The 25,377-nt window shown below is 38.9% G+C and overlaps 1 protein-coding gene across 2 annotated transcripts in view; it reads right to left on the reverse strand.

Moving 5' to 3' along the window:
• The window catches only part of atrnl1b (attractin-like 1b), a 76,506-nt gene that overhangs the window by 8,376 nt on the left and 42,753 nt on the right, over positions 1-25,377 (reverse strand). For both annotated transcript variants that reach the window (XM_037754666.1, XM_037754665.1), the window contains 4 exons: positions 23,063-23,220; positions 19,650-19,711; positions 14,811-14,889; positions 4,318-4,425 (listed from right to left, as the gene is read on the reverse strand). In XM_037754666.1, coding sequence (XP_037610594.1) covers positions 4,318-4,425; positions 14,811-14,889; positions 19,650-19,711; positions 23,063-23,220 — 407 coding nt within the window. The remainder of the gene's footprint in view (positions 1-4,317; positions 4,426-14,810; positions 14,890-19,649; positions 19,712-23,062; positions 23,221-25,377) is intronic.

Consider the following 25,377-nt stretch of genomic DNA (forward strand, 5'->3'; position numbering starts at 1 on the left):
TTAAAATTGCTGCCTCCATTTTCATATCTTCCAAAGAAGGTTTACACAGTTCTATGATGCATTAATCAAGCTGTATTATGGTCATTCATAATCACACACACACACAATGTATCTGCTTTCCTTTTCCCCTGCTGACAGGTGTCATCCATCATACTAGCTGTCCGTTAGCAGTTCCATATGTTGAATGCCGGCCATACTGAATAGAGACATCTGTGACACGGAGACCTCGGCCCGCGGTGTTTAGGCCCCGGTTGGCTCTCTGTCCAACAGCTGCTGCCATCTCGGTCACTAAAAGCAACGTCCGTCTCTTGGGGGTTTAAAGCAAAACAAAAAATGGAGGAAATAGGCACGAGGGCTGTTGCGATTTTTCTCTCAGACCAGCTGGAGGATCTTAGTGACAGAGAGCTGGTAATAATTAATGCAGTGAGATCAGAGCCGACAGTACAATCGGAGAATACGGTCTTAAAATGTTTTTTCATGTGTTGGAATGGGTGTGAGGGGTCATTTTGGTGCTATGCATCTTGTTTCCTGTGCAAGCTGCGTCATCTATTAGTGTGGTTGTGATAGTCTAAAAATCTGCTTGAAACTTTGTCGCTGAAATAGAAAACTTCAAGCAAAACCTCAGACTTCTTCACTGATCATAACGTGCCCCTGTAGTTATGCTTACATTATCTATACAATTTGTCTTGTCTGCACTAACTCAGTGAACGAGTCTGAGTACAAACAGAGCCAGTGAAACAAATAGGAAAACCATTGATGCTAACGTGACATCAGTGTCCTCTTTGACATCAACAATAGCTAAGTGGAGCCAGATGCTGACCAATTAACCTTTATAAAAGAGAATTAGGCTGGTTTCAAATGGTTCACCTTCAGCTGGAGCCAAGGCGTGTGATTGAGCTGTATGTGGTCCAACATATGCATTTGCACATTTGAAACCATGTTGATTTTCTTTATGGGATGAGTCCAAAATACACTGACATATTTAAAAAGCTGGCAAAGGCTGAATATGACCATGCTTCCATATATACAGATACTAGTGCAGTACTAGTATCTACTGCGGTATGGCTCCTTGTATTCGCCAAGTGTGAAGTTGATTTGATGAACGATTCTCAAGATATTGGAAGGGCAGTCATACATATACACAGACAGAGAATACTTCCTCTTTGGTTAAATGACGCTGCTACAGCGCCACCTATCGGTTAAATGGCATAATTTTTCATATCTACACGTCCACCAAATGTGGTCACAATAGCACAAAGCGTTCAGGAGATATGACATTTTTTGTAATATAAGCCCTGCCCACAGCATTTGAGCTAACTTTGAGAGCCAGCTATTGCAAAACTGTATGAAACATCAACAATACAAAACAGTACATTTTTCCGGCTTGGTCCAGAGATGTTCTGTACCAATTTTTTTGCAGATTGCTCAAAATGTGTAGGAGGTGGGTGCAGCAAAAAATAAAATAAATAAATAAATCAGAATTTTGTTTGTGAGACTTATGGTGAAAAAGTTAAAGGACAAAATGTAAAGTTCATTGTTATAGTGCCACCATCTGGCCAAATTGCATCACATTTGGCGCTGCACTCCCTTGAGCAATACACCCGCCAATTGTAAAGTCAATCGGAAGAACGGTTATCAAGACATACGGACAGACAGAGATTCCTAGCTTTATAGTTAGATATCAGTTATAGACATAGCTCCTTAATGCAAATCATTTTAACAGCTGGAAACATAAAATAAAGTAAAATCATTAATGTATTATAGTAAACAATCTACCACATTGCTGCAGCAACTGCTTGACATCTGAAAAAAAAAACACACATTTTCAACAGAGAAATGTGTGTTTTGCTTTGGTTTCCCTGCGAGGTAATATGCTTTATGACCTTTCAGGAGGTACATAAGATATTCATGTTCTATTTGGCTACCGCACATCAGGAATCAACACCTTGCCTACGGTAACGCTAGCATCACACACCGTTGAATGTCATTTGAGACAATTTCTGCGCCACCAGAAGCTACTGGAAAAATATAACCCAAGGAACACTTAATTAAGAGCTGCTTGATGAATTAGAATGAGTTTTAGGTGCTACTGAAAAAGCATTCAGCATACAAATGTCTGTGAAATGAATTTAGGACACAGGCGTGTAAATCGGGTTTCTCAGGTGTTTTCCATAACAAAACTTTTATAGCAACTTCCTTAAAAGCTGTACGGATATCTAAGTGAAATTGAGAGTCGAGCATTTATAGGTTCATTCTGCATCTTGAAAGGGTCAAGAAACAGAAGACTGAAGATTGTGTTATCCAGTTATCGTTTCCAAAACAGCTTGGGATATTGTTTACAGCAATGCTCTCCAGTGGATGCAAAGTCTCTGCCTTAAAGGAACAGTGTGTAACATTTTTGGGGGGATCTATTAGCAGAAAGGGAATATAATATTCATAACTATGTTTTCATTAGTGTATAATCACCTGAAACTAAGAATTGTCGTGTTTTCGTTAGCTTAGAATGAGCCTTCATATCTACATAGGGAGAGGTTTTTTTCACAGAGTCCGCCATGTTTCTACAGTAGCCCAGAACGGACAAACCAAACACTGGCTCTAGAGAGAGATTTTCACGTTTTTACGTTACCTGAAGGTCACCGTAGTTCTCCGACACGCTGGTGAAACTGCGCTAACATGAGCCGCAGAATGCAAAACCGCGGTACCGCTAGCCGCCATCTGACTTCTGTTATTCCTTAAGTCATGTTATTATGGTAAAGATGGCCTCTGAATGAGGTGAACGCTGTTACCACGGTTTTGCACTCGGCGGCTCACGTTACCGCAGTCTTGGAAAGGGAGGAGCGAGTGGAGGGGTTGGTTGCAATCTGCAACCACACCACCAGATGCTGCCAAATCCTACACAATGTTCCTTTAATGCGCTCTATAACAAGAACACTGTTTTTGTTTCTTGTGCAGAAATGGAAAACAACACTACTGGAATAAATGATTAAATAACAGAATGACACACACGTCCCACTTTCAAGTATGTAATTAACATTTTACTTAAATCGAGGCAAAGAAGTCGTCTCCAAACCATTCAGACTCAGACTATACCTCACTGCTTTTAAAAGTGCAACTCAAAAAGTGCACTCAGAGAGCTAAGAAACATTGTTTTTCTCCTCTTTTGCTCTTTACATTGCCCTTCACAACACCCTAATGCACGGTGAGTACCACTCAGCACTATACATTAAAAGCTAATGTAGTGCCTCTTTACCGGTTGCCACAGTGATTTTATTTCTCTCAGCGGCAGGTGACACAGAGGTGGCTCTAGCTGAGGAAACACTGCTGGTCCTCTGATGTCAATTTGAGGATGTAGCTCCCCCATATTGCTCTAAGCTATGCTTTTATCGCAATGTGTCATAGAGCCCTAGACTGTACTTAGCGCCAGACAACTTCTCTACTTTCTATTTTTGCATGGGAGGTGTTCACGTCATAGAAATAAAGAGGTGAGGTAGCAACAAATTAATCACCATGCAGCAGTTAACAAACTGGGAGGACAAATTAGGAATTAAAACATGCACACTGTAGGATAAGGAACAATAATAAAATGTTCCACTGACGTCATTATTTTAATATCAGAGCAACCCCCTTTCCAATTGCTTTTCAAAGTAATGACCACCTTTTCTTTGCAAGAGCATTAAAACTACCATAAAACCTTTTTTTTTTTTCGTTTTTTACTTTTGAAAAATCGATATGAATCTTTTAAAAAATTGGCATCATGACATCACTTCGCATAAAAGATTTATAACATCGATTGAAAAAATGCCAGCAAGTCTGCGGCCCTGATTGCAGAGGACAATTCATATAAAGAAGAGGGACATTGGAAGAAAGAAGGACCATCACTGGCACATTTCTTATTGATGTGGGGAGTGGGGGATAAAAGGCTGACATATTGCTGGTTGAGTAAATCACGATAAGGTCCAATTATGTGGCACTACAAAACTATTGTATGTATGTCAGTAGAAGCACTTTCAAATCTAAGATTGATTGTATCAGACGCCCGTGCAAAAGATGACAAGATGTTACAAGCTCAAACTTTTTGGTGCTTGTCAGGAGTTCATTTTTAGATGAAAACGTGTGATGGTGAAATTTGGAAAGCGGAGATTACAATAATCTAAATGAAAGAAATTAACGGTTTTAGTGTGAAAGACTCCTGCAAGATGTTACAGGAATGCAGCTATAGCTACACTGCAACTTCCTTTTATTGCATACATTGCATTGGCATACATTTGATAACAATGTATGTGTGTGTGTGTGTGTAAGGAAGCGAGCAGGACTCACATCAGCTACAGGCTGCAACAGTTCCGTTTCTTCTCCTCTGGAATCCAGCGCAACCGCGACAGAGGCGAACGGACGACTGGCCATCTGCTGACGCTCTCTCATCAGTTGCTGTAACATCAAATACAGATGACAGATGAGCTGAACATAGAGCAAATCAATCAACAAATAGATAGAGAAAGGAGAGAGAAATAGGCTCGAATGAAATAATAATACATGAATACATTATAGAACATACATTATTTACATTTTATATACATGATAAATATAAAAACTCTCAAAAAAACATTGCATTTCTAATGAAGTTGAAAAGACAATTTAATTAAATTTCAGCCGTTAATAATAATAAAGGACTCACAGGAAAACATGTAAAGCTATCCTGTATGCCAAAAACACACCAGAGCATCAGCGGAGTGCGGCCTACGGCGAAGCTGGCATGCAATGTCTACGGAAAAGTCTCTCTTGTTCCCCACTAATCAATATTGTAAAACAACTAGCACCATACTTTCATCAGCAACGCGCGTGTCTGATCAATATCTAAACAGGCCACCATTTTAGCGCCAAGGACATCACTGATTGGTATTGGATTTGTGATGAGCTTAAAGTGTGCTACATTAGGATCTAATTGTGCACCAGATTACTAAGCACATCAAGCGGTTTGTGATGATGATCGGCCTCATGACCTGCCCTTCCTTTTGCACTTCTTCTCTGAAGTTCAATAAATATGGCTCTGCATGTGCACAAATGCACAATGTACAAACAATTCCATACAAAAGTAATACACTCTAGATAGTAAAAAAAAAACTATAACTAAAATGAATTCGCTGGATGTTCTGTGACATTCAACACTTGATGTCTGCGAGGGTTTCAAATAAATAGAAATGGTGAACTCAAAATGGTTAGCAACTGTAACTCAACATGGCAAACATGGCAAGATTTGGATTTCTGTTTAAAAAATGACTCAGAATAGGGCTGAGTGGTTTTGAAAAAATATCTATTTGTGATTATTTTGACTGTGGTATGATTTGCGATATTAGAGGGAATTATCATTTTTAAAATCATTATTATTAAATTATATTAAAATGATTATAGTGAGATTTAAGCGGGGATCTGTACCAAACAAAGATGTTTTTATTAAGTCTGTAGAATATGATGTGTAGACCACGACATCTCTGCAGCTCCACAATATTCAATTTAAAAATGGTATTTTGACACATTTCTCCTTTAACAGATATTGAGCCTCCTGTGTTTTGAAAATTGCAGTTGGCCATAGTGCGATTTTGAGAAAACTTTGATTAATTGTGCAGCCCTGACTAAAAATATAACGCGGTAAATCTCCTACCGTTATCATTGTAAACTGCATATTAGCCATGAGGGAATGGAAAGCTTCAGAGGCGTAGCAACAGTAACTAAGGGCTAAGCTAAGCGAACAGTCAATTACCCAGAAAACAGAAGTGAAGCTTAACCAAAAGTAAAAATAAAATGCTATGATAGTAGGAAGTAACTCTTTTTGTTATGATTGTTCAAGTACACTAGACAGTTAAAGCACTTTCCAATTATCTCACATTATCCCTGTAATTTTCTGGTGGTCTCAATCCTGAATAGGAATTTGTCCTTGGTGTAGTAATGAACCCTGATATTCTTCTGTGTCCAGACCCCCCACCCTCACTCACACTGAATTTAATTAAGTATTCATTAGTCTGGCTATTAATTGGCAAAATTCAGACGAGGTCTGGAGAGGTTGATAGCATTGTACAAGCGAACAAGTGGGGAAAAAATTCAGTTGAAGACGCTTTGAATCAACGCCTTGGGGAATCAATGACTCATCTATATGACAGGTTTAGAAAAAGAGTGTGTCAGAGAGCCCCGTTTCATTCTTTCAAATTGTTATAGTTCTGCTGAGGGTGTACACAGCAAAACATTCAAATTGATGGAAATGGTGCTATTCAATTAATATGTCAAAAAAGCTTGATTAGATATTTGAGAGCCAACAGTGACTCATTACTAGTACTTGCACAGGCGGTTCTTCGGCCAGAGCCTCAATCATCTGTGGCTTTTTATAGAGATTAAATTAAAAAAGAAGACCTCACACAGGCTCACGAAACAACAAAACAGCATGTTCTCAAATCTAGAGGAGATTTAATAAATCTTTTAAATAAATGCACTCTAACCTGTCTGAAACACGTGGAATGAAAAACAACAATGTGACGAAATGCAGTTATTTTTAACCTTAATATTCAATAGTGATAATTAACATTATGACACAATGTTACTATGTCTACTGATTTTTACGACGACATATTAGGGCTTTTATAGGTAAAAAAAAAAAGTACGGAGTCCGGTGATGGGGGTAATATTCCGAGAAACATTTCTGAGATTAATGTCATAAATTTACGAGAAAAAAAACGTGGACATTTTTTCTGAGATTAAAGTGGCAACTTTACGAGAAAAAAACTCTGGGAGGCGAAGGTCCTGAAAGATACATATACACGTTTCCTTTCATGTTCTTAATGTGTTCTTTTATGAACATAATATTATAGAAGTTACAGGAAAATAGAGACAAACAACTTTTGTCTTTGAATTCACAAAAGTATATGTCTTTTATATATTTATTTAAATCTCACCCTGCATATATGTATAATATATTGTTGCATAACATATTTGTCAAACGTCTTTCCCTTCTCCTCTATCAAATTAAAACAACAAAAATGCAAAAAAGCTAAAAATGAGAAATCATCACTCAGTGTGTTTTATATATGTTACATATCATATAAATAATGCAGTATTTGTGCCGATGCAGCCCTCGTTTTGAAAGGTACTATATAAATAAAATGATTATTATCATGTTGAAGCTTAACGAACCACTCCTTTCCAGACTGGTTGTCCAGACTCACTGATGGGGAGCGAGTGAGAGGAAAGTTGAGGTCATTTCTATGTAAGAAGTGTTTTGTTGAATCACTCTGAAAACATTCCCTCGAGGTGGTGAAGCTGAGAAAAAAACAACAGCCATATGAAATTGAGATTGATCACTTGATTGATTTTTCTTTCTGCAGCTCTGATTTTTAAACTTTAAATCGGAGTGGCCCGTGTTAGATTGTTGTACATCTCTACTATTAAACATCAAAAACGATAGATTTGAGCTGCCGGGCCACCGCGGGTCAAAATGAGAAATTTTGCCCTTTGCGGAAAGATAAAAGCAGGATGGAGGGCCCGGCGGGGTTGTTGCAAAACAAGAAAACAGCTCACGGCTTATTACGGCCTCCAACACAAGAGCTTCAAATCCAACAACATTCATCCTAAATGTCAGATAGCAGTAATGTTATTTATCATGTTGCAGAATTCATTTAAAGCAACAAAGCATAAGAAGAGAGAGCAGGAGCATGGAATACTGGCGCTCTGCTTCTGTGTCCGGCGTAAAAAAAAAATGTGCTCAGTGGGAATACAATCATCAAAAGGGACTGAACAATACCGGAGATATTGTAGAGATGAATACTAAGTTAATGACAAAAGGCAAGAGTGAACTCTGCAGAAGCAAGCGGTGTTTGTGCAATGACAGACTGATTTTGTCGAGAATACAAGCTGGAGCCATTCACGGCTGTGATAAGGGTGGTTCATGCAGTGCATTGCTATGCTGCTTGATTAATTTCGCAAGTGAGTGCATGAATTATCCGTCTTGTGAATACAGCATTTTGTTCCCTTCATTGGATTCTATAAAAGGGTAAGTGTCACCCCGCCTCTGAGCATATTCTACACCTAAGCGGGTCACTTTGTCCTTTTTCAAAGATCACTGACTGGGCCCACAGGCGCTGCCCTGCAGAATAACAAAAAATAAAACACATAATAAAATGGAAAATCAAATAAATGCTTTCACAATCTACACACACACGCACACTGGGATTAATGGCCTTCTCTAAATGAAGATATCCTGTATAGTTATTATAGATGTTGGTGTGGTTGAGTGGTTTTGTGTAGGCGCAAGTACCAAGAACTCATTAGAAAACAGGAATAATATATATTATTGCGGTAATAAGATAAGTAACATGGTTATATTGTAATATAAAATATTCATTAAATGTTACCCTTCTCTAATTCGTTTGACTCATTCGTGGGACAGCTTCTAAGCTTCCAAGGGTAAGCTATATCCTAAATTGAACTCCTAATCACAGGTACGCTCAATCATCTGTAACTTTAGAGGAAATTATTAGAGTGCAAACTTTAAACTGAACAAGGGACAATCAAGGTGACCAGGGGCTTAAGAGTAGGATAATCTTATTATAGCAATCGATGACTGCTGATTGAGCTCTTCGAGGGAAGAGCAGGACGTGAGACTACACCGAGTCTGCAGAGGGACATGTGAGGATTACGTGGTTGGTAATGTGCTGCTTTCACTTTTAGCAATGCAAGCATAGAGCAAATTAGATAATTGAGTCGTCTTAATCAAAATGCCTTGTTTACAGTGATTTTTTTTTTTAAAGGAAGAACGAATAGGATTTGTCGGTTGCGGTTTGTAAACACAACATTCAAAGTTTCAACATTCACTCTCGTTTTCGAACGAGCTTTGTACGCTTGGCGCTTTGCCTCGTTTTTTTCAGCGCTGTGTACGCCATTTTCACAGCTTTCTCTTGGATGCATGCTTATGATCTGGCAACTGCTCGCTACATTTACACAGAGGTTGACGCACAGAAACATCCCGAACACAGATGAGAAAATACAGGCGGATACAGACACCGCCACACTTTTAGTAGGAATGACTTACTTACTGAGATTAGGTCTGCTTAATCTATCACTACTTTTAAATCTCTTCTCAAAGATTTATTTTAAAAAAAAAAGCTTTTATCTCTGTGTGAATTTTATTTCATTGCTACTCATTTATCTATATTATTATTATTTTTTTATTGTATTTTTTTCTTGTTGTTCAGCACTTTGTAACGTTAAGAAAAGTGCTATACAAATAACTTTCTTTGTTTATTTGTATTTGTAAAATACTACACTTTTATTATATTCTTATTATTATTATAAGTGATGATTGAGAGGTATTATTTTTGTATGAGTGTATACATTATATTTAAGAAAATACTACTCATTCTGCCTTTAAGTAAAGGCTCAAGCTGCCAGCATATAACAAAGTGTCTTTTACAGTAAACAAGACCTTAACCATCTCGCGAAACTCTCGCGAGATGGTTAAGGTTAGGCATTTACCTTGAATGGTTACGGTTAGGATAGGTCGTCGGGCATCGAGTCTCTCAAGAGTTTTCCAAACGTTTTTGCAACTTGGAGGTTACCTTCTAGACCTTCTATGTGCAAGCAGACATTCCTGGTAGGTTGCTTTGTAATGTGAACGGTGTATTTCTGTATTTCTACTGTTGGCTTCACGATTGTTGGGCTGAAAGATAAAACGATCGTCTCTGTGAACCATGAATTTCTTGGCAATCAGTCAAGTAGATATTGAATGTTACAGGAAAACTGAAATGTTTGACCTGTTTGTGGGAATAGAGGAAAAGTCAGGGGATCTCCAGAGTCCGTAACATTTATCCTCTGGGCACCATAAAGGTCCGTACAAAATTTATTGGCGATCCATCATATAGTTGTTAGAATATTTTAGTCTAGAGATAGAAAAAATGGTGGACTGACCGACCGACATTGTCATCCCTAGAGCCACGCTGCTAACATTGCTAAATAAATTACAGAAGAAAATAGGACCTGAACTACATCAGTGATACACCATTAGCCTTTATGTCTACCTCGTCCAACAGGCAGGTTTAAGCCATCAGTTACAAACTGGCCACAGCAATTACCGACGTCATGGCCGGGACAACTTCAATGGGCTGATGATAGCTTTAAATAAACAGATGCTAATTAGTTACTGGTGGATTGAGTAAATGGAATGCTTTAACATGCTGGAAAAAAAAAGAAAAGAGGTCCTTTTGATGGTAACTGCTGCGCAATAATAGTTTTGAGTGCTTTTAGAGTGCCGGTAAAACCTCGCCGCTCTGCCCGACGGTCAGTACATATGTTGTGTATCCGCATGTGGTGAGAGAGATAAAGAGAGAAGAGCTGCATTAGATGCATCCACATGTTTGTGTGTAAAACACCTTGCGTGTTGCGGTCTTGTGAAATGTCAGCGCCCCCTCCCTCCCGTTCCCCCCACAGGTAGTTTCAAAGAGGTCAGCCCTCGTCCTCCTCCGTGGCATTTACGGCTGTTGTCATTTCATCCTTTTGTCCCCCTCTCCGCCCCCCACTCAGGATCCAAGTCTCGTCACCTATCCTCAACTCAAATTATTCTAATAACAAAAGCTGCACCTTTGGAACCTAGTCCTTTCAACTCCTGACAAAAAAGAAAGCCCTTATCCAATTAGTGCATTAGTGTGATAGAAGATCAGCTTTGTGAGATTAAGGCAAAGCGAGGAATTACACATTTACCACCTCATGGCTCCGAATTTCTGAGAGGCTGTTAGTGGTTATTAGTCTGAACTCCGTCCACAGCTAATTTTCTAAATTACAAACACACAATGCCAACATGTCAAATGTGTTTCTAGTAAAAATCCAACACAGTTTCATACAAACACATTGCTTTTTCTATGTAGCATAACCCAGAAGCACTAACACATATTCGACACCAGGAAGCCAATAAAAAAAAACATTCTAAAAGTTCAATCAGTATCAGACGTCCATATGTCACTTGGCCGGATCAGTGGCTCATTATTGTCTCTGCTATCTTTCGAGGCCTCATTAAGACTCGTTTATTCCGTGTCCTTATGTTAAACGGGGGCTCGTGAGCATTAGATGGCTTCCCGACCAAATCCTCCACATTTGGACAAGCCTCGTAAGTGCATGGGAGCCGTTCAAAAGCCTTTTTCAAATGAACTGGACACAAAGCTCAGTGAAGAGCCAATCAGTTCACCAAATGGACAAGATTGGCGGGACCGAATCTAACATCATACAAGACTTGGTACTGCCTCGACACAAGTGGGTAATCACACATTCCACTGAAACTCTTGTGATAATAACTTCACATTAGATATTATGTTACAAAATTGCAACCTAAAATACCATACACTATTGTGGTAAATTATTCATTATGAAGGCCATTACAAGCTTGCCCCTAAATGATTTGTATAAAAATGGTTTGCAGATGCTGTATAATTTGAGGCAGTTAAGCTGCTTGTGCTGCTTTGAAAATAAGTTAATATTAATAATAATAAGTTAATGAAACAATCTCAATTTAATATTTATGCCTCTTTATGACCTACATCGTAAATGAGACCATCACTTATTCTTAATGTCTGTCATAAGGTCCGATTCCCTGCGAAATCAGATGTTTTACGGCACGCAGGTTCACCAGAAACTCCTTCAGCTCAGATTCCAGCGGGGCCTCTGGCAGCGACCAGCCCACCGCGGACAGACCTAGATCCGGCTTCGCTGCCGGCTTCGCTGCCGCCTTCGACTTGCAGTCGGAGCTCTGGCGGGAGGTGGAGAGCGCCCAGCAGCAGCAGCTCCTCCTTCGGCCAGGAGCTTCGCTTCAGGGCAGCAGGGCAGACTGTCAGACCCTGCTGCTGCAGTAAAATGAGAGGTTTTCCAAAGGGACTCTGGTGCTCGGAAACACTACCGCTTTTGTCCACAGGGGTCGCCAAAAATCAACACAAAATGAAAGTTTCTCGTAGTAGCTTTATAAGAGCACTCCACCAATTTAGCATTGCACTCCTGTAACATTGTGGGACTCACATTGGAGAAACCAAAATCGATGAAACAGAACCAGAGATATCATCTATTATAGTCCACACACTCTTCTTCCTTCTAAAAACTTGGCGCCTACATTACCCACAAGGCTAAGCACTAGAAGACAATAGCAGCTTGTAAAACCTGATGTTGAGATAGCTGATTAAAGACTAATAAACTGCATTTTTATAATGGGCCATATGAAGAAAAAAAGACAACTAATAATAATAAATACTGAAGCAAAACCATGACACTGTATGTCTATATATTATTTAGTCCAAATGGAGTCAAAAATATGGAATTTACCTAATATAATTCCATCTAATTATTATACATTTGTATGATTCTTATTTGAGGGATCTTCTTTTAAATCATCTGCATCTGTATTTAGGGTGTTGTTAACAGCTGAATCATGTATCTAGAGATGAGTTTGCACTTTAAAATGGAGACTAATATTTGTATTTGTCCAGACTCACTTGCGAAAAAACAAACAAACACAACAAAGAGAGTCCTTTCTAGGACACATAAATGGATTTGTGTATAATTGTCCTTTGAGCAGCAAATGCTACAGGCAGAAGATCTTGTTTTCTGGGTAGTTGTTTTTTATAGAGAGATTGATTATGTCTGCACCTGTCAGACACTGATAATAGAGTTTATCAAAGAAAAGTGAGAAAAGGAGCCAAGTCGGAGGTAGTTCACAGGATTGTTTCACCAGCTGAACCATTTCTATTTTAGCTATGGATATAAATAAATTAAATTCTATACTAAAATGCTTATTTTTGGTGTGATCCTAAATGGATAATTTGTTTATCAGTACATATGGTAGTAATAGGAGGCCTGGATCTACATGAACATGGATTGCAGAATGAAGTGTGCAGACTTAAGAGCTGTTCTTACCTTTGATTTTCAGACACAAGTATTTACGTAAGTGATGCACTGGATGCCCCATTTCATACATAAAACCTATTTACTCTGGCACAGGATATAAAACAGACCTTACACTAACTAGTTCGGCAATAATCACTACAAATTATTCTACTGATTTGTCCATTAGGGAAATGTGGACAAGAGAGCGGCCACATGAGAAGCAGTTAACATGCAGAGCCGAAGCACCCATAACAACACTGAAGAACACCCTCAAGGCTGTTACAGCTTTCAGGAAAAGGTGACCAACACACAGCTTCTCTTCTAAAGTAGGGCAGCTGAAAATGCCATGACAGGAACCTTGAGGTATTATTTTTCTCAGGTTTATAAAGCCATGTAGACAAGTGTTTATTAGTATGACAGTGATACATTTTGAAATAAATCATAAATAGGGAGGGCAGAACCTTTTTGTGTCAACAGGGTTTAACTGCACAAGTGATCAAAGTTTCATATCTCAAGTTGTATCTACGGGTTAATTCCCATCAAACCTGTAGTAATTTCATCTTTGCAGCCAAAGAAAGGCAGTAACAAATCCCAACAGAATCCCAGAGGATTTTAGGTTGGAGGGTGGATTCAAATTCAGAAATATGAGCACGGTGAAAAGTGAAAAAATATCACGTCTTGTTACTAAATGTTACTAAATAAATAAAAAACACATGGCAACCACCATTTTGACCTGAGCCTTACACTGGACAGACTCCAGGGAATGTGCACTCAAATGCAAAGCAATACAAATATACAGTAGATGCATATATATTAAATTGAGTAATTAATTAACTCTGATAAAAACCGATGTGTCATCTGCAAACAAATCTCACAAAAATAAAAAGTATTTTGTTCCTCCGGTGACAAAACTTTTCAATCACCTGATATTAAGAGACGGGAGATTTTTATTTAACTATTTATCTATTTTCATGTGGCAGCTGAAGGGCAGCGACAAACAGATGACGGGAATGCCAAGAGCAGACAGGAAAAGTGAGCAGAATTTTAATGCCGTGAGCCCATCTGCCTGCATTAATTTTTATTGACTTTAATTCTTTGGATAGGCATGATTCGGAGTCACGGTAGCTATCACTCTTGTTTATTTTCATATATCAATTAGAGGATATAAAATTGGGATCTTATGATTATCAATGTCATCCCCAAAGGGGGAATAAATTGTGGGAGCTTTATTAGTAGACTGCGGGTCAAAAAGGCTGGATATGCACCAATTTAAACTTCCTGCTATTGAACATCAGACAGCGTCTAGGAGGATTCAGTGTGAAGAGATGGAAATGATGGTTGCTCTTACAGATACCAGGAACCACCTCATGCAGTTTGGGTTTGGGGCGGTGAGCTGAATTTACATACATTTGCTCTCTCTGCATTGTATCTTTCTCACCCTCTTTTTTAAATTTCTACTGCCAGTCATCTCCTCTTTCACCCCTTTTCATCCCCATCTTTTCTCAAACCCATCTTTCATAACAGCACTGAATATTAATGTTTCATTCTCATTCACAGTATCTCTACTCGTTTCCCTCATACATTTTTCACTAGTCAACTTAACTTAAATCCACAATTTATCTGAATTACCATCTTTACTTTTAACCAGTGTGCAATCTCTGTGTCTGAAAAGTGAAGCCGGTACAGAAGTGCCTTAAACTTGCATTCTTTCTATTAGCCAGCAGGGGGCGATTCCTCTGGTTGCAAAAAGAAGTCTGATTGTATAGAAGTCTATGAGAAAATGAGCCTACTTCTCACCTGATTTATTACCTCAGTAAACATTGTAAACATAAGTTTATGGTCTCAATCTCTAGTTTGAAGTGAAACTTGAAGTCGTATGTCATATGTCAACAGAAAGTGTTTTATAGACTCACTTCTCTCCGTCGTGAAGCCCAGCAGGTCTGTTTGATCTTCCACACCACTGCAGCCACCAGCAGGAGTGACAGAAAGCAACTGGAATGACAGAGGGGAAACAATATCAAGCAAGAAGACTTATAACAGCTGTCACTGACAAAGTGCACACGTATATTCTTTGCATACAAGGAGCAGCCAACCCTCATTTTTGCACGCAACAGTAGATATTGAATATAAACATGCAGCTTCACCCAGGAGAGTTTCATGTCATCTTTACTTTATGTCCTTCAACTGCTGTAATTCAATAGTTCTGGTTCTACAAACTCTAGAATACTGCATTTATTTAGAAATTATATGTCAATTTTGTATATTTTTACATAGGGCTGGGCAATATGGCCAAAATCTTCCATCACGATACAGGTCATTTCATATCTTGATATCGATATATATCACAATATAACATGTTTTCTGGTAGTTCAATAAATAAATAGTCTATATGAAATAACAATAATACAGAAAAAGTAACTATTTCCAGCTATACACTGACTATTTTTACATGCATACACACAAACACAGAATAATCGGATTAAAACAATAATTTGATTTTACTGAGTTTGATCAAATTTTCTGAGAAAGTAGAGTTATTTTGTGATTGTTATCAATTCAGACAATGTAACTGTGTATCAGGATATCTCGATATATGATATCATCACGATGCGATTCCATTTAGAGACGATCATTTCTCGATATATTAAAATAACTACAATATTACCGGCTTAAACGGGGGAGACTTAAATATTCAAAGTTTCCTTCTAACTTAAAAAAAAAGACAGAATAGGAGAGATGATATGAAGAGGTAGCTCGCTACTGAATATTTTGGCCGATTACTTCAATTAATAACCCAACAGTAAAATCATTAGTCAAGGGAAATTCAACAAGGTCCGAGCGCTGCTGGGATAGAAAAATATGACTGATTGAGAGCTTCCACTTCATTATCCTGCTGACAGATGAGAGTGTTGAGATTATTATGTGCTGAAGAGACATTCTGCACTTCCTGTGAGCTTGTCGGAGCAACACTGAGCGTTGTGGTTAGATAAAAAATATATGCTAACACAATAACAAAAAGGTCATGTATTGGTGTCAACCGATTGCTCCGTCATTAACACATATTTCATCATTTGCCTCTAATGACTCAGTGAATAAGGGAACATGACCGTGTTCAAGATGTCCAGGAACAAAGACAATCATATTTGGATGTGAAACCCACACTGTAATATGACCAATGAGCCCCTGTCTTCAGGGACATGTCTAAAATGGGCAGCCTGGTCCAATAAGCACATTTCACAAGAGACACATGACTAGCTCTGATTTCACGAGCCCGTTTCTTTGATATTTTAACTTTCAATTTGCCGACCACACCTGCTACATCTATTGGCCAGGATCTTTGAAGAAGGCGATAATGTCTGCGAGGAACGTGATAACACTTGCTTCTCAAATAAAGCAAAGAGGGTGCTACCAAGCTAGAAAAAAAAAAAAAAAAAATGAAGGGAAGTGGGATTAAAGCGTTGAGTGAAGGGAAACTCTGCGCTTCACACATCTCGTCATCGCACGTGGAATTTATTTTAGAGGTGCACAAGCTGGGAACCCTTTCATTCTTTTAGAAATACTTGCACCATCTTAGAAAACCTTTGAAGATAACAGTGAATGGAGGAGGGAGGGGTGTTGTGGGGGCTTCAATGACATTTTCATGCTGCAGAAGTGACAAAAATCCCCAGACAGATGTTTGGCTTTCATCGCCACTATTTTAGACAGTAAAGAAGCTTAAATCCCCCTTTGCTGTTCCTTCTGCTTCTGCTGCTAATAAAAAGGAGCTCTGCAATCATTCATGTTCTAACGCCTTAAGGTAGTAAAGGAAATATAAAATTCCTCAGCTCTGAAGTTTTTCTACGAGTAGTTATGGATGTGGGAAAGGTTGATTTGTAGATCTAGTAACAGCAGGTGTGAACTTCCACTCACCCAAACGTACTCATGAGGGAAGCAAAGACAGTAGGAGGGAATTCATTTCCTAAAAAGCATTAATGCGATTTGCTCGAATAACGCTGCAAACTTTCGATACATTTTGGCGAGGAATAACTGGCATGGCCTTTTTCAAAGGGGTCCCTTGACCTCTGACCTCAAGATATGTGAATAAAAATGGGTTTTATGAGTACCCACAAGTCTCCCCTTTACAGACATGCCCACTTTATGATAATCACATGTAGTTTGGGGCAGGTCATAGTCAAGTCAGCACACTGACACACTGACAGGAATATTAAATTAAATACTTGACAAATCTCCCTTTAAGGTACATTTTGAACTAATAAAAAATGTAAAATCATGGATTAAATATTTTAATCGATTGACAGTAGCAACATCGTTTTTAATAGTCAACAGCCAATTATGTATTTTTTATAGTGATAATGTCACACTATGTGTAACATTGGCCTTTGACAGAGAGGAAACTGAAATCAACACAGCTTTCTTTTAATTACATGCTCATTTCTGTAACCACAAGGCTTCAGTTACCACAAGGGAAAGCAATCAATAATATCTATACCTGCTTTCTACTGGCTTTTAGGCTGCTAAAACATGATCCTAGAAGCTCTGTAAAGAACATGCTAAATAAGAAGATATGACTGTTTCTTGTAGGATTAAAAATAAAAGTAAAATTGTGAAATATAAGCCTGAACCTCTTCGACCTTATCTGACGATTGTATGAAAAGAGTTGGCTCATAAATAAATAATGTCTGAATGCACGCTTCTTAACCTATTTGTGCCCGCAACTAAAATCTCTCACTGTTCTCAGCACAAATATGAAGACATTTTCAAAATCGGTTAAACTGTTTGGCTGAGAAGTGATTGTTTCTTATACTATATCTACGACTACTGATTTTGTACTGTGAGATACTTGCCCAAAGTATGTCGGTACAAAGACTTTTGGCCAATCACAACAAATGTGTCATTTTTGGGTTAATAAGTCTACTGCTTGCACATATATGATGTAAACACATGGCGACACTAATGTGCATGTGTATACACGTACATATTCTGTACATACACATACAGATGTGACTGTAGCGACGCTTGTTAATTAGTATAAATTAGACCCCGGGGTTCCGCTGCAAGTACAGCGCAGCATCCTATTAAGAGAGCTTCTACAGCATCTAATCAGAACGCATAAAACAATCAGACTCTAATTAGATTACAACTTAGGCAGCGCCGTGCAAGTAAATACTGTTTATGAAGTCACTAAAATGAGGAAGCAATGTGGAAAATGAAGCGAAAAAATACTTCTTGCAGTCAAAAAGGTGAGGCGATATTTGAATAAACTCAGAAAAAAAACAACAGAAGGAGAAAATAGCGCTCGTTCCCAGCCATGCCGTCATTTCTTCACCCTCTATCTCTCATACAAGGAGGTCTGGAAACCCTGTGGGGTGATTTGACATTTTTGTCATCAGGCTGATTATGTTTCCCGCAGGTTCAACCCCTCCAAACCTCCCACACACACACACACACACACAAGCACACACAGAACTGTTTGTGACTGCGTCAGGGCATTTCACTTCTTCCTGAGTTTATGGGTCAGTGAGAACAGGGATGACTCGAGAGAATTAGTATTACCTGCACGACAATGGAAAGAAACAAACAAAAGAAACAAAAAATACGATGCATACAGATGGAAAAAAGATGTGTGCTGTGCGATGGATAGCTGGGGTTGATTTCCACTGGATTTAGAAAGCACAAACCAGTATGAAAGAGAGAGAGAGAGAGAGAGAAATTAATACTAAAGGAAGTCGTGTTTTGTAAATACTATTCAAACAACAATTTCCAAGAGAAAGGAGTACTCATTTGTTACTTTAAAAAGACCAAAACTGTTGCTGCTTTTTCCCACTATGCCCCCATAGTGACCCTATTTAAAACGGTCTCCTGTGCAAATGATGCAAGCAGCTGTCAGACACATTTTTAGATAAAATAAGCTCCGTCCTTCTCCCCTTTCCTTCCAAGAATCCCCTGAATTCGGCTATCCCACTGTAATTTGATCGGATGGAGGCGGAAGATAACTGATTGTGTGACAGCTTTTTTTCGGGAAAGTTATTGTGGGCCGGGCAGTGATGGGCAGGTGCCTTGGGCGAAGGCTGTCTTCTATTCCCACCTTGACAGCTACACAGATAATATGTTAGTCCATCGGGCTGCTCTGGGGAGCACACTTTGAAATAAAATGAACACAGAAACTGCACCATGGTCGGTAACTATCAGTGAGAAAAATAAGTGTCCCCACCAATGACACTGATCTAAGGATTGAAACCAACTTAACTTATCCACTAACTGATTTGGCACGACTACAGTAAAAATGCCAATATCTAATTTTCCAATTATACCCACATCCTTTTTAATGTATTCAGACTTTGCTGTGCTTTTGAGAGGAACCCAATTGACTCATCTTAAACATTTCAATGAGAGAAGATTTCCATCGCAGCTCTCAGGATGAAAAATCATTAAGAGCCTCCTCATATCTTGATCTCCGACGCCTTCTCTTTAGACGGCACTCGCGGAGCAATATGCACCTGTTTAAATGGTTACCGGCTGCTTCATTTGCCACTTGAGAAAAAAAGGAAAATCACCGCCTTGAAGACAACGAGAAGCATTTACATGTGCTCGGTTTAACAGGCTCAAGTAACTCAATAAGCCCCGGGAGGCGGGGAGCGGAAGATGGGAGAGGTGGAGGGTCAAATTCTGGATGATGCTTCTCGACTGCTGAAGAGCTGAAACAAATGGCAGAGTGTGTCTATTCAAGTCGTTTGCACATCTGACTCACTTACCTGAAAAATGTCACAAAGAACTGGACAAGGTCCATGATACTGTTGTGTTGGGAGAAGGCGATCTAGAGAAAGAAGAGGATGAGACATTACTAAAAAATATGACAAATAGCAGGGCAGTGATATTAAAACTAGGATAACAGACTTATTTAGATTTTTAATAATTCTATTCCTGCATTACTAGTTTCAAAAACACAAATAAAACATCACAATCCAATAAATTACTAAATACTATTATTATTATTAACTATTATTCATTGTTGTTCAATTAAAAAAAGACAAATCGTCCACTGAGTAAAGGGACAAACTGTCCCCAACAACCCTTTTGCTGTTGAGGTAATAATAATAACATACTGTATAGTGCATCCCTTATATAGCTGATTATTGTATATATAGCAGCATGGCCAGTGAATAATGGACCAGAAATAGATTTTACCTTCATTAAAAGAGGGATTATACACAGTCCTAGCAGCTACATCACATCTGATCGGCCACATCATAGTGACACGTCATTATCTACTGTAGATGCTCTGAAGGCATTTAGACACACAAACACGACGTCGTCTGCAGCAGCGCTGAGCCCCCTCCGGTTCATATTGTACGGGTTGGTAATAGGCCACAGATTGTGCTTTTAGAGGTGGATTATTTCCGTCTATTTGATGCTTTGAGTGCCGATGAGGCAGAAATTTAAAAAGGTATGATTCAGTCTATCAATGACAGCGTTCTATATGTACTGTATATATACAAGAGAAGAAGGAAAAGCATCCCTATTCTTCAGTTATCTAATTGATAAGCTACAGAGCTGATTATTTAAGTTTTTAAGTTTTTGTAGCAGGACAGAGTCTTCACAGGACTGATGTTCTTTATTGACAACTTTATCATCCTTGTAAAAACGTCTCCCACTTTTGACTTTTCCCAACCTTTTTAAGTAGAAAATGAGAATCAGTGATCTGAAATGAGATGCTCACTGACATGGGTGACATGACTCAAAGGCACACATTACACAGATGTTTTGCTGGCTTTTTCAGTAAGCGGAGGGGCAATTCTATTCAGCGCTCGCAACCCTGCTTTTCACATAATATGAGGTCAAAGCAATACATTTGGGGTTAATTTAATTTCAATTCTTCTATCTGAGGCGATCAATGGCATCATTTTGAGAATGTACTTCCATTACAAGTGGACTTTTATTACATTGAACAGTCCTCTTGGGTAACAATAGTGATGTCTCAGAAATATCTTCGCTCAGGAAGACCTCCCTTTACTATCTTTAGCCACATTTAAATGCTTATTTTATGGGCTCACACCCTAAACACAAGGCTCATAAGTGCATTCTCAAATTCGGCTTTATCTCATCCACGCTCTCACTCCTGCACCATAAAGGCAAACAGAGGAAAGAGAGACCTTATCCTGTTACAAAAAGCTATTTGCTTTAACAGCTCGGGCCAGTCCATAATAAATAAGTGACTGTTGGGCCAGGAAATCTAATAGAAAACTATTACTGGGCCACCTCCACGGATGGACTGACCCCGGAGATATTATCGCCACGCCGTGGTCCAATCATCTGCCTTGTGAAAGGGAGGCACAGAACAATATAAAAATCAATACTTGGAAGTGGGCTAATTAGCAAAAAGGGAATTGTGTGCTTTTATTACAAATGATAATTGCATCTATCATATTTCTCAGTAAAAGTGTCTCGTTTGAACGTACATCGCTGCAGACTGAATGGCTTTTATTTACTTTTTGCCGTATATATATTATCACCTATATCATCTATACCTATATTATCACCTTTTAAAGGTGCAGTGTGTAGGATACGGCAGCATCTAGCGGTGAGGTTGCAGATTGCAACCAACTGAAACTTCTCCTGTGTGCCAAGTGTGTAGGAGAACTATGGTGGCTGAAGTGAAAAAGCGAATGGCTCCATCTAGGAGAAGAGAAGAGGACCCGCTCACTATGTAGACATAAACGGCTCATTCTAAGGTAACGAAAACACAATGATTCTTATTTTCAGGTGATTATACACTAAAGAAAACCTACTTATAAATAGGGGTGTAAGAAAATATTGATTATTGCGTTATTCTGTTTTGTGATACTGTATCGGTTCTCAAAAAGACTGTTGATTTTTGGCTGATTTTAGCCCTACAAACGCCAAAGTCTGTCACTGAGTGATGAAGTTACATGATTGGCTGGCCGAGTGTTGGAGTTTCCTCGTTGGCCGTTGATCTTTCAAAATTAAAAAGACGAGGAACAGTCCTTAAAGCAAATGAGCCCGTCCAGCGCGACGCGTCCGGCTCACAAAACTTGGTCGAAGCTGTGAAACTAGGCGATCTAGTTCTAAAATGAAACGAGATTCAGCCGTGGCATTGCCTGTTTCTCGCTTTTCAGAAGTAGATTTTGATGGATTGTTTAGACGGAATAACAGAAAGTTTACGAGCAGGCTGCCATGTCGTTTCATGTTTGAAACGGCAAGCAGGAAACCAGAGACCAATCAGGTGCATTCAACGAGAGGGTACGTCACCGCTTGAACGGCCAGTTGAGTGGAGCAGCGCGTCCCCTAGCGTCCTCACCGGACCTGGTGGACATGTAGCGCTGGATTTAACATTATAGACATGACCACTGACTATTTGTGTAACAGTTTAGCCACAAATTTACAGATTGACCGTACATGGTCCAGACATATACTACCGAATCTTGTTAATTAATAGTTTGCATGCAAAGATATATAAATCGCAATTGAATCGTAACCCCTGCATCGTGATATACATCATATCGCCAGATTCTTGCCTTGCTTATTAATATTATATTCCATTTCTGCCAATATATCCCCCTAAATGCTACACACTGTTCCTTCAAGAGAATATGTTGAAGTTGTTACCATTCAGTTGCCTATTTACACATCCTGCAGACACGGAGCAGCATTATTATTCATTTGGAGTCTTTTATCGCCTGTTAGACTAAACCGTGAATATTTTTTGACAATAGCTTAATTATTGTTTTCCAGCAAAACCCCACATAACTGACAGCAAATGGTATTTATTTTTCACAGCGTTGTATTTTTTCGCCCCATCCACCACATCAAAGCCTCAATCTCCTCCGTTCAGAAAGAGGGGCAGGAAAGGTTAAACGGTGCTTTGCTTTCGCCCGCTGCAAAAAAAAACAGCTGTGCACCTATATGCACGCTAACCAGCGCTCATTAAAATCTGTAATTAGAATAAAGTGCACTTGAAATCACCCTGAGCAACAACAACAAGCTCTGCATCTGCAGAAGCTGAGCCTGCCTCTCTTTATGTACTGTATGCGGGACCAATTGTTCATCAATGGGATGACTATATATATATACTGTATATCTGTATATCACACAGAACTGAGAAAGGATTAGATCGCCGAGCTATCTGCGTCATAAACACGGTCCTTACCTGGATCTTGATTGGCCATGAGAAGTTACTGACGTAGACGTAAAAGGTGATATTGGGGTTGCTTCTAAATGTGAACTTCTCACAGGAGAAACTGTCTCTGTACTCCTTGATGTTCGTTTTGGACACGATGGGCACCTCCTCTCCAGAGATGGTTCCAGCTGTTGGGGCAAAGAGTTCACGTTAAGCACGCTTACCATTTCAGATAGCACACCTACATAAAGAGATGGAGCTGGAGCGGCTGCAACGTATCATTATGAATCCATTAATGGGTTTATCTAGCAAAGCTCTCATAAGCAATTATTATTATCATTATGTCTTAAGTGCATTAAACTTCTTTTTGGGTTGGCCTAAAAGAGAGTGGAGCTTTATTTTGTAATTATACATGCCGTCCATATTTTATTGTTAAATGGACGTGGGAGAAAAGCACAGCTTGAGAGAGGGACTGAAATGCTGCTGTCGATAGGTCAGGACTGAGTCATGTTAGCACATAGTCATCATTTGAATCCATATCACCACTATCAGCTAATGCATTTAGTACATCTGAGACCCAGAATCTAGCATTTTATGCCCCTGGGGCGGATGTAGTCTATACGAGGGCAACAAAAATCTGCAAAGATCAGCTATTATTTATTGTAAATGCATGTTTGTGTCCATTTATGTTCAGTATTCATGAGCAGGGGGTGTTATTTTATTTCACAACAGCCCCAAAACTGCTTGTTTCGTTCAATAAAATTCAATATGGTCAAAACTGAAGTAAACTTTTGAGTGTTTTGTTTATATAAGATTCTTAATGCCCCATCATGACATAAAAACTAATTCATTTCCGACTACAACGCCAGTCTATTTTTCCGTCTATCTAAATGCTTCATTTCTTATTCTTCCTCGTGTCAGTGGGTCCTCAACATTGACATTCCAACCCACAGCCCTGAAACAAAAGCACTGAAAATGACAGCTTGAGTGTGGCTACGTGAGCACGTTTATCTTAATTGAAATCACCCTCCTCCTCCCACCCAAAGGCGCCTCAACGCTCTTCGTCGATTGTGAAGAGGCTCCCGTTCCTTCTGAGACACAATATCTTTTGCGGGGGAAAGGGGACCCAACTTCAAATATTAATGACGGTGCTCCGAAAGAAGGTTAAGGTGGCGTAGGGCGGCGGTGGGGAGGGGGCTGGGGGGCGCAGGAGGTTAACGTGTTTTCGTGGTTGGGAAAATGTCAGTGTTGTGGGGACGGAGAAAGTGGCAGATGACTTGAGAGAAGGGGAGGGCAGCAGATAAATGGTGGCACTGGACGACTGCAGTGTCCTTGGGTGTCTTTACTCAGGGGACCTATAATACCCAGTCAACAGTGACACAGTAACAACAGAGGGTACATTATTGTTCCTGCTATAGCTGTTAGACCAACTGATTACATTATTATTCTAATAAATACACTAAAAAATGTATAACAAAAAAGCCAAATGATCTAAATTAGAAACTCAATTTCAGTTAAGTAAATATGTGGCAGCCAAATTGTATATTAACATTAAGGGAAAACGTTTTGTCATTACATACAACTAAAAAAATGAATGTAAATTATTAAACAAGGGTTTTTGACTGATAATATTTAGGTCAGTTTGAACAGTGCATTTCATATTTTCTGTGAATATTGTGGAAGTAGGTGATTATATTTGCAATAGGTACATTTTTGGTATTGAAATGACAATAAATAAAGACAGTGTCTGATACCTTTTGGCCCGACTCTCTAATAGCATTTGTGACCTCAGCCTTTTATTTAGTGTAGAAGTGTAGAATACATTTTTCACTGCTTAATTATTTTGCTTTTTTCACTAATTTGTGCAGAAGATGATGATATGTATTTCACAGACTAATGGGTGGATTTGCAAAACAATGAGAAAAGGAAAATAAAACTCATTAACCAATGGGCTGTTGACAGAAAATGCATCGAAGGGGAGACACTACAGGCAAAAACATTTTTTTATGCACTGGTCAATTTTGAGATTTTTAACTATTTTGTTTCCACAACATGTCTTCTTTCAGACTAGTGGAAAGAAGACATCCAACATACTCATTTAGCTATTTATTTTAATACACTTTGTCTATTTGTGTCTGTAGATTTCTCCTGAATTCACCAAACGTTAGCATCAGATAATGCCTTATTTGCATATTTAAACATAACATAAAAAACTTGTAAAAAATAACTGTCTTTATGTAAATAATCAACTGGAGAAGTTTCATGGCGATATATATTAGTTAAATATTTTTTATCCTATTCACCTGTAGTTTCTTGCAAAATGTATGTCATATTACAATACATAC

The sequence above is a fragment of the Sebastes umbrosus genome, chromosome 20 (assembly GCF_015220745.1).
Source record: "Sebastes umbrosus isolate fSebUmb1 chromosome 20, fSebUmb1.pri, whole genome shotgun sequence".
NCBI classification, from domain to species: domain Eukaryota; kingdom Metazoa; phylum Chordata; class Actinopteri; order Perciformes; family Sebastidae; genus Sebastes; species Sebastes umbrosus.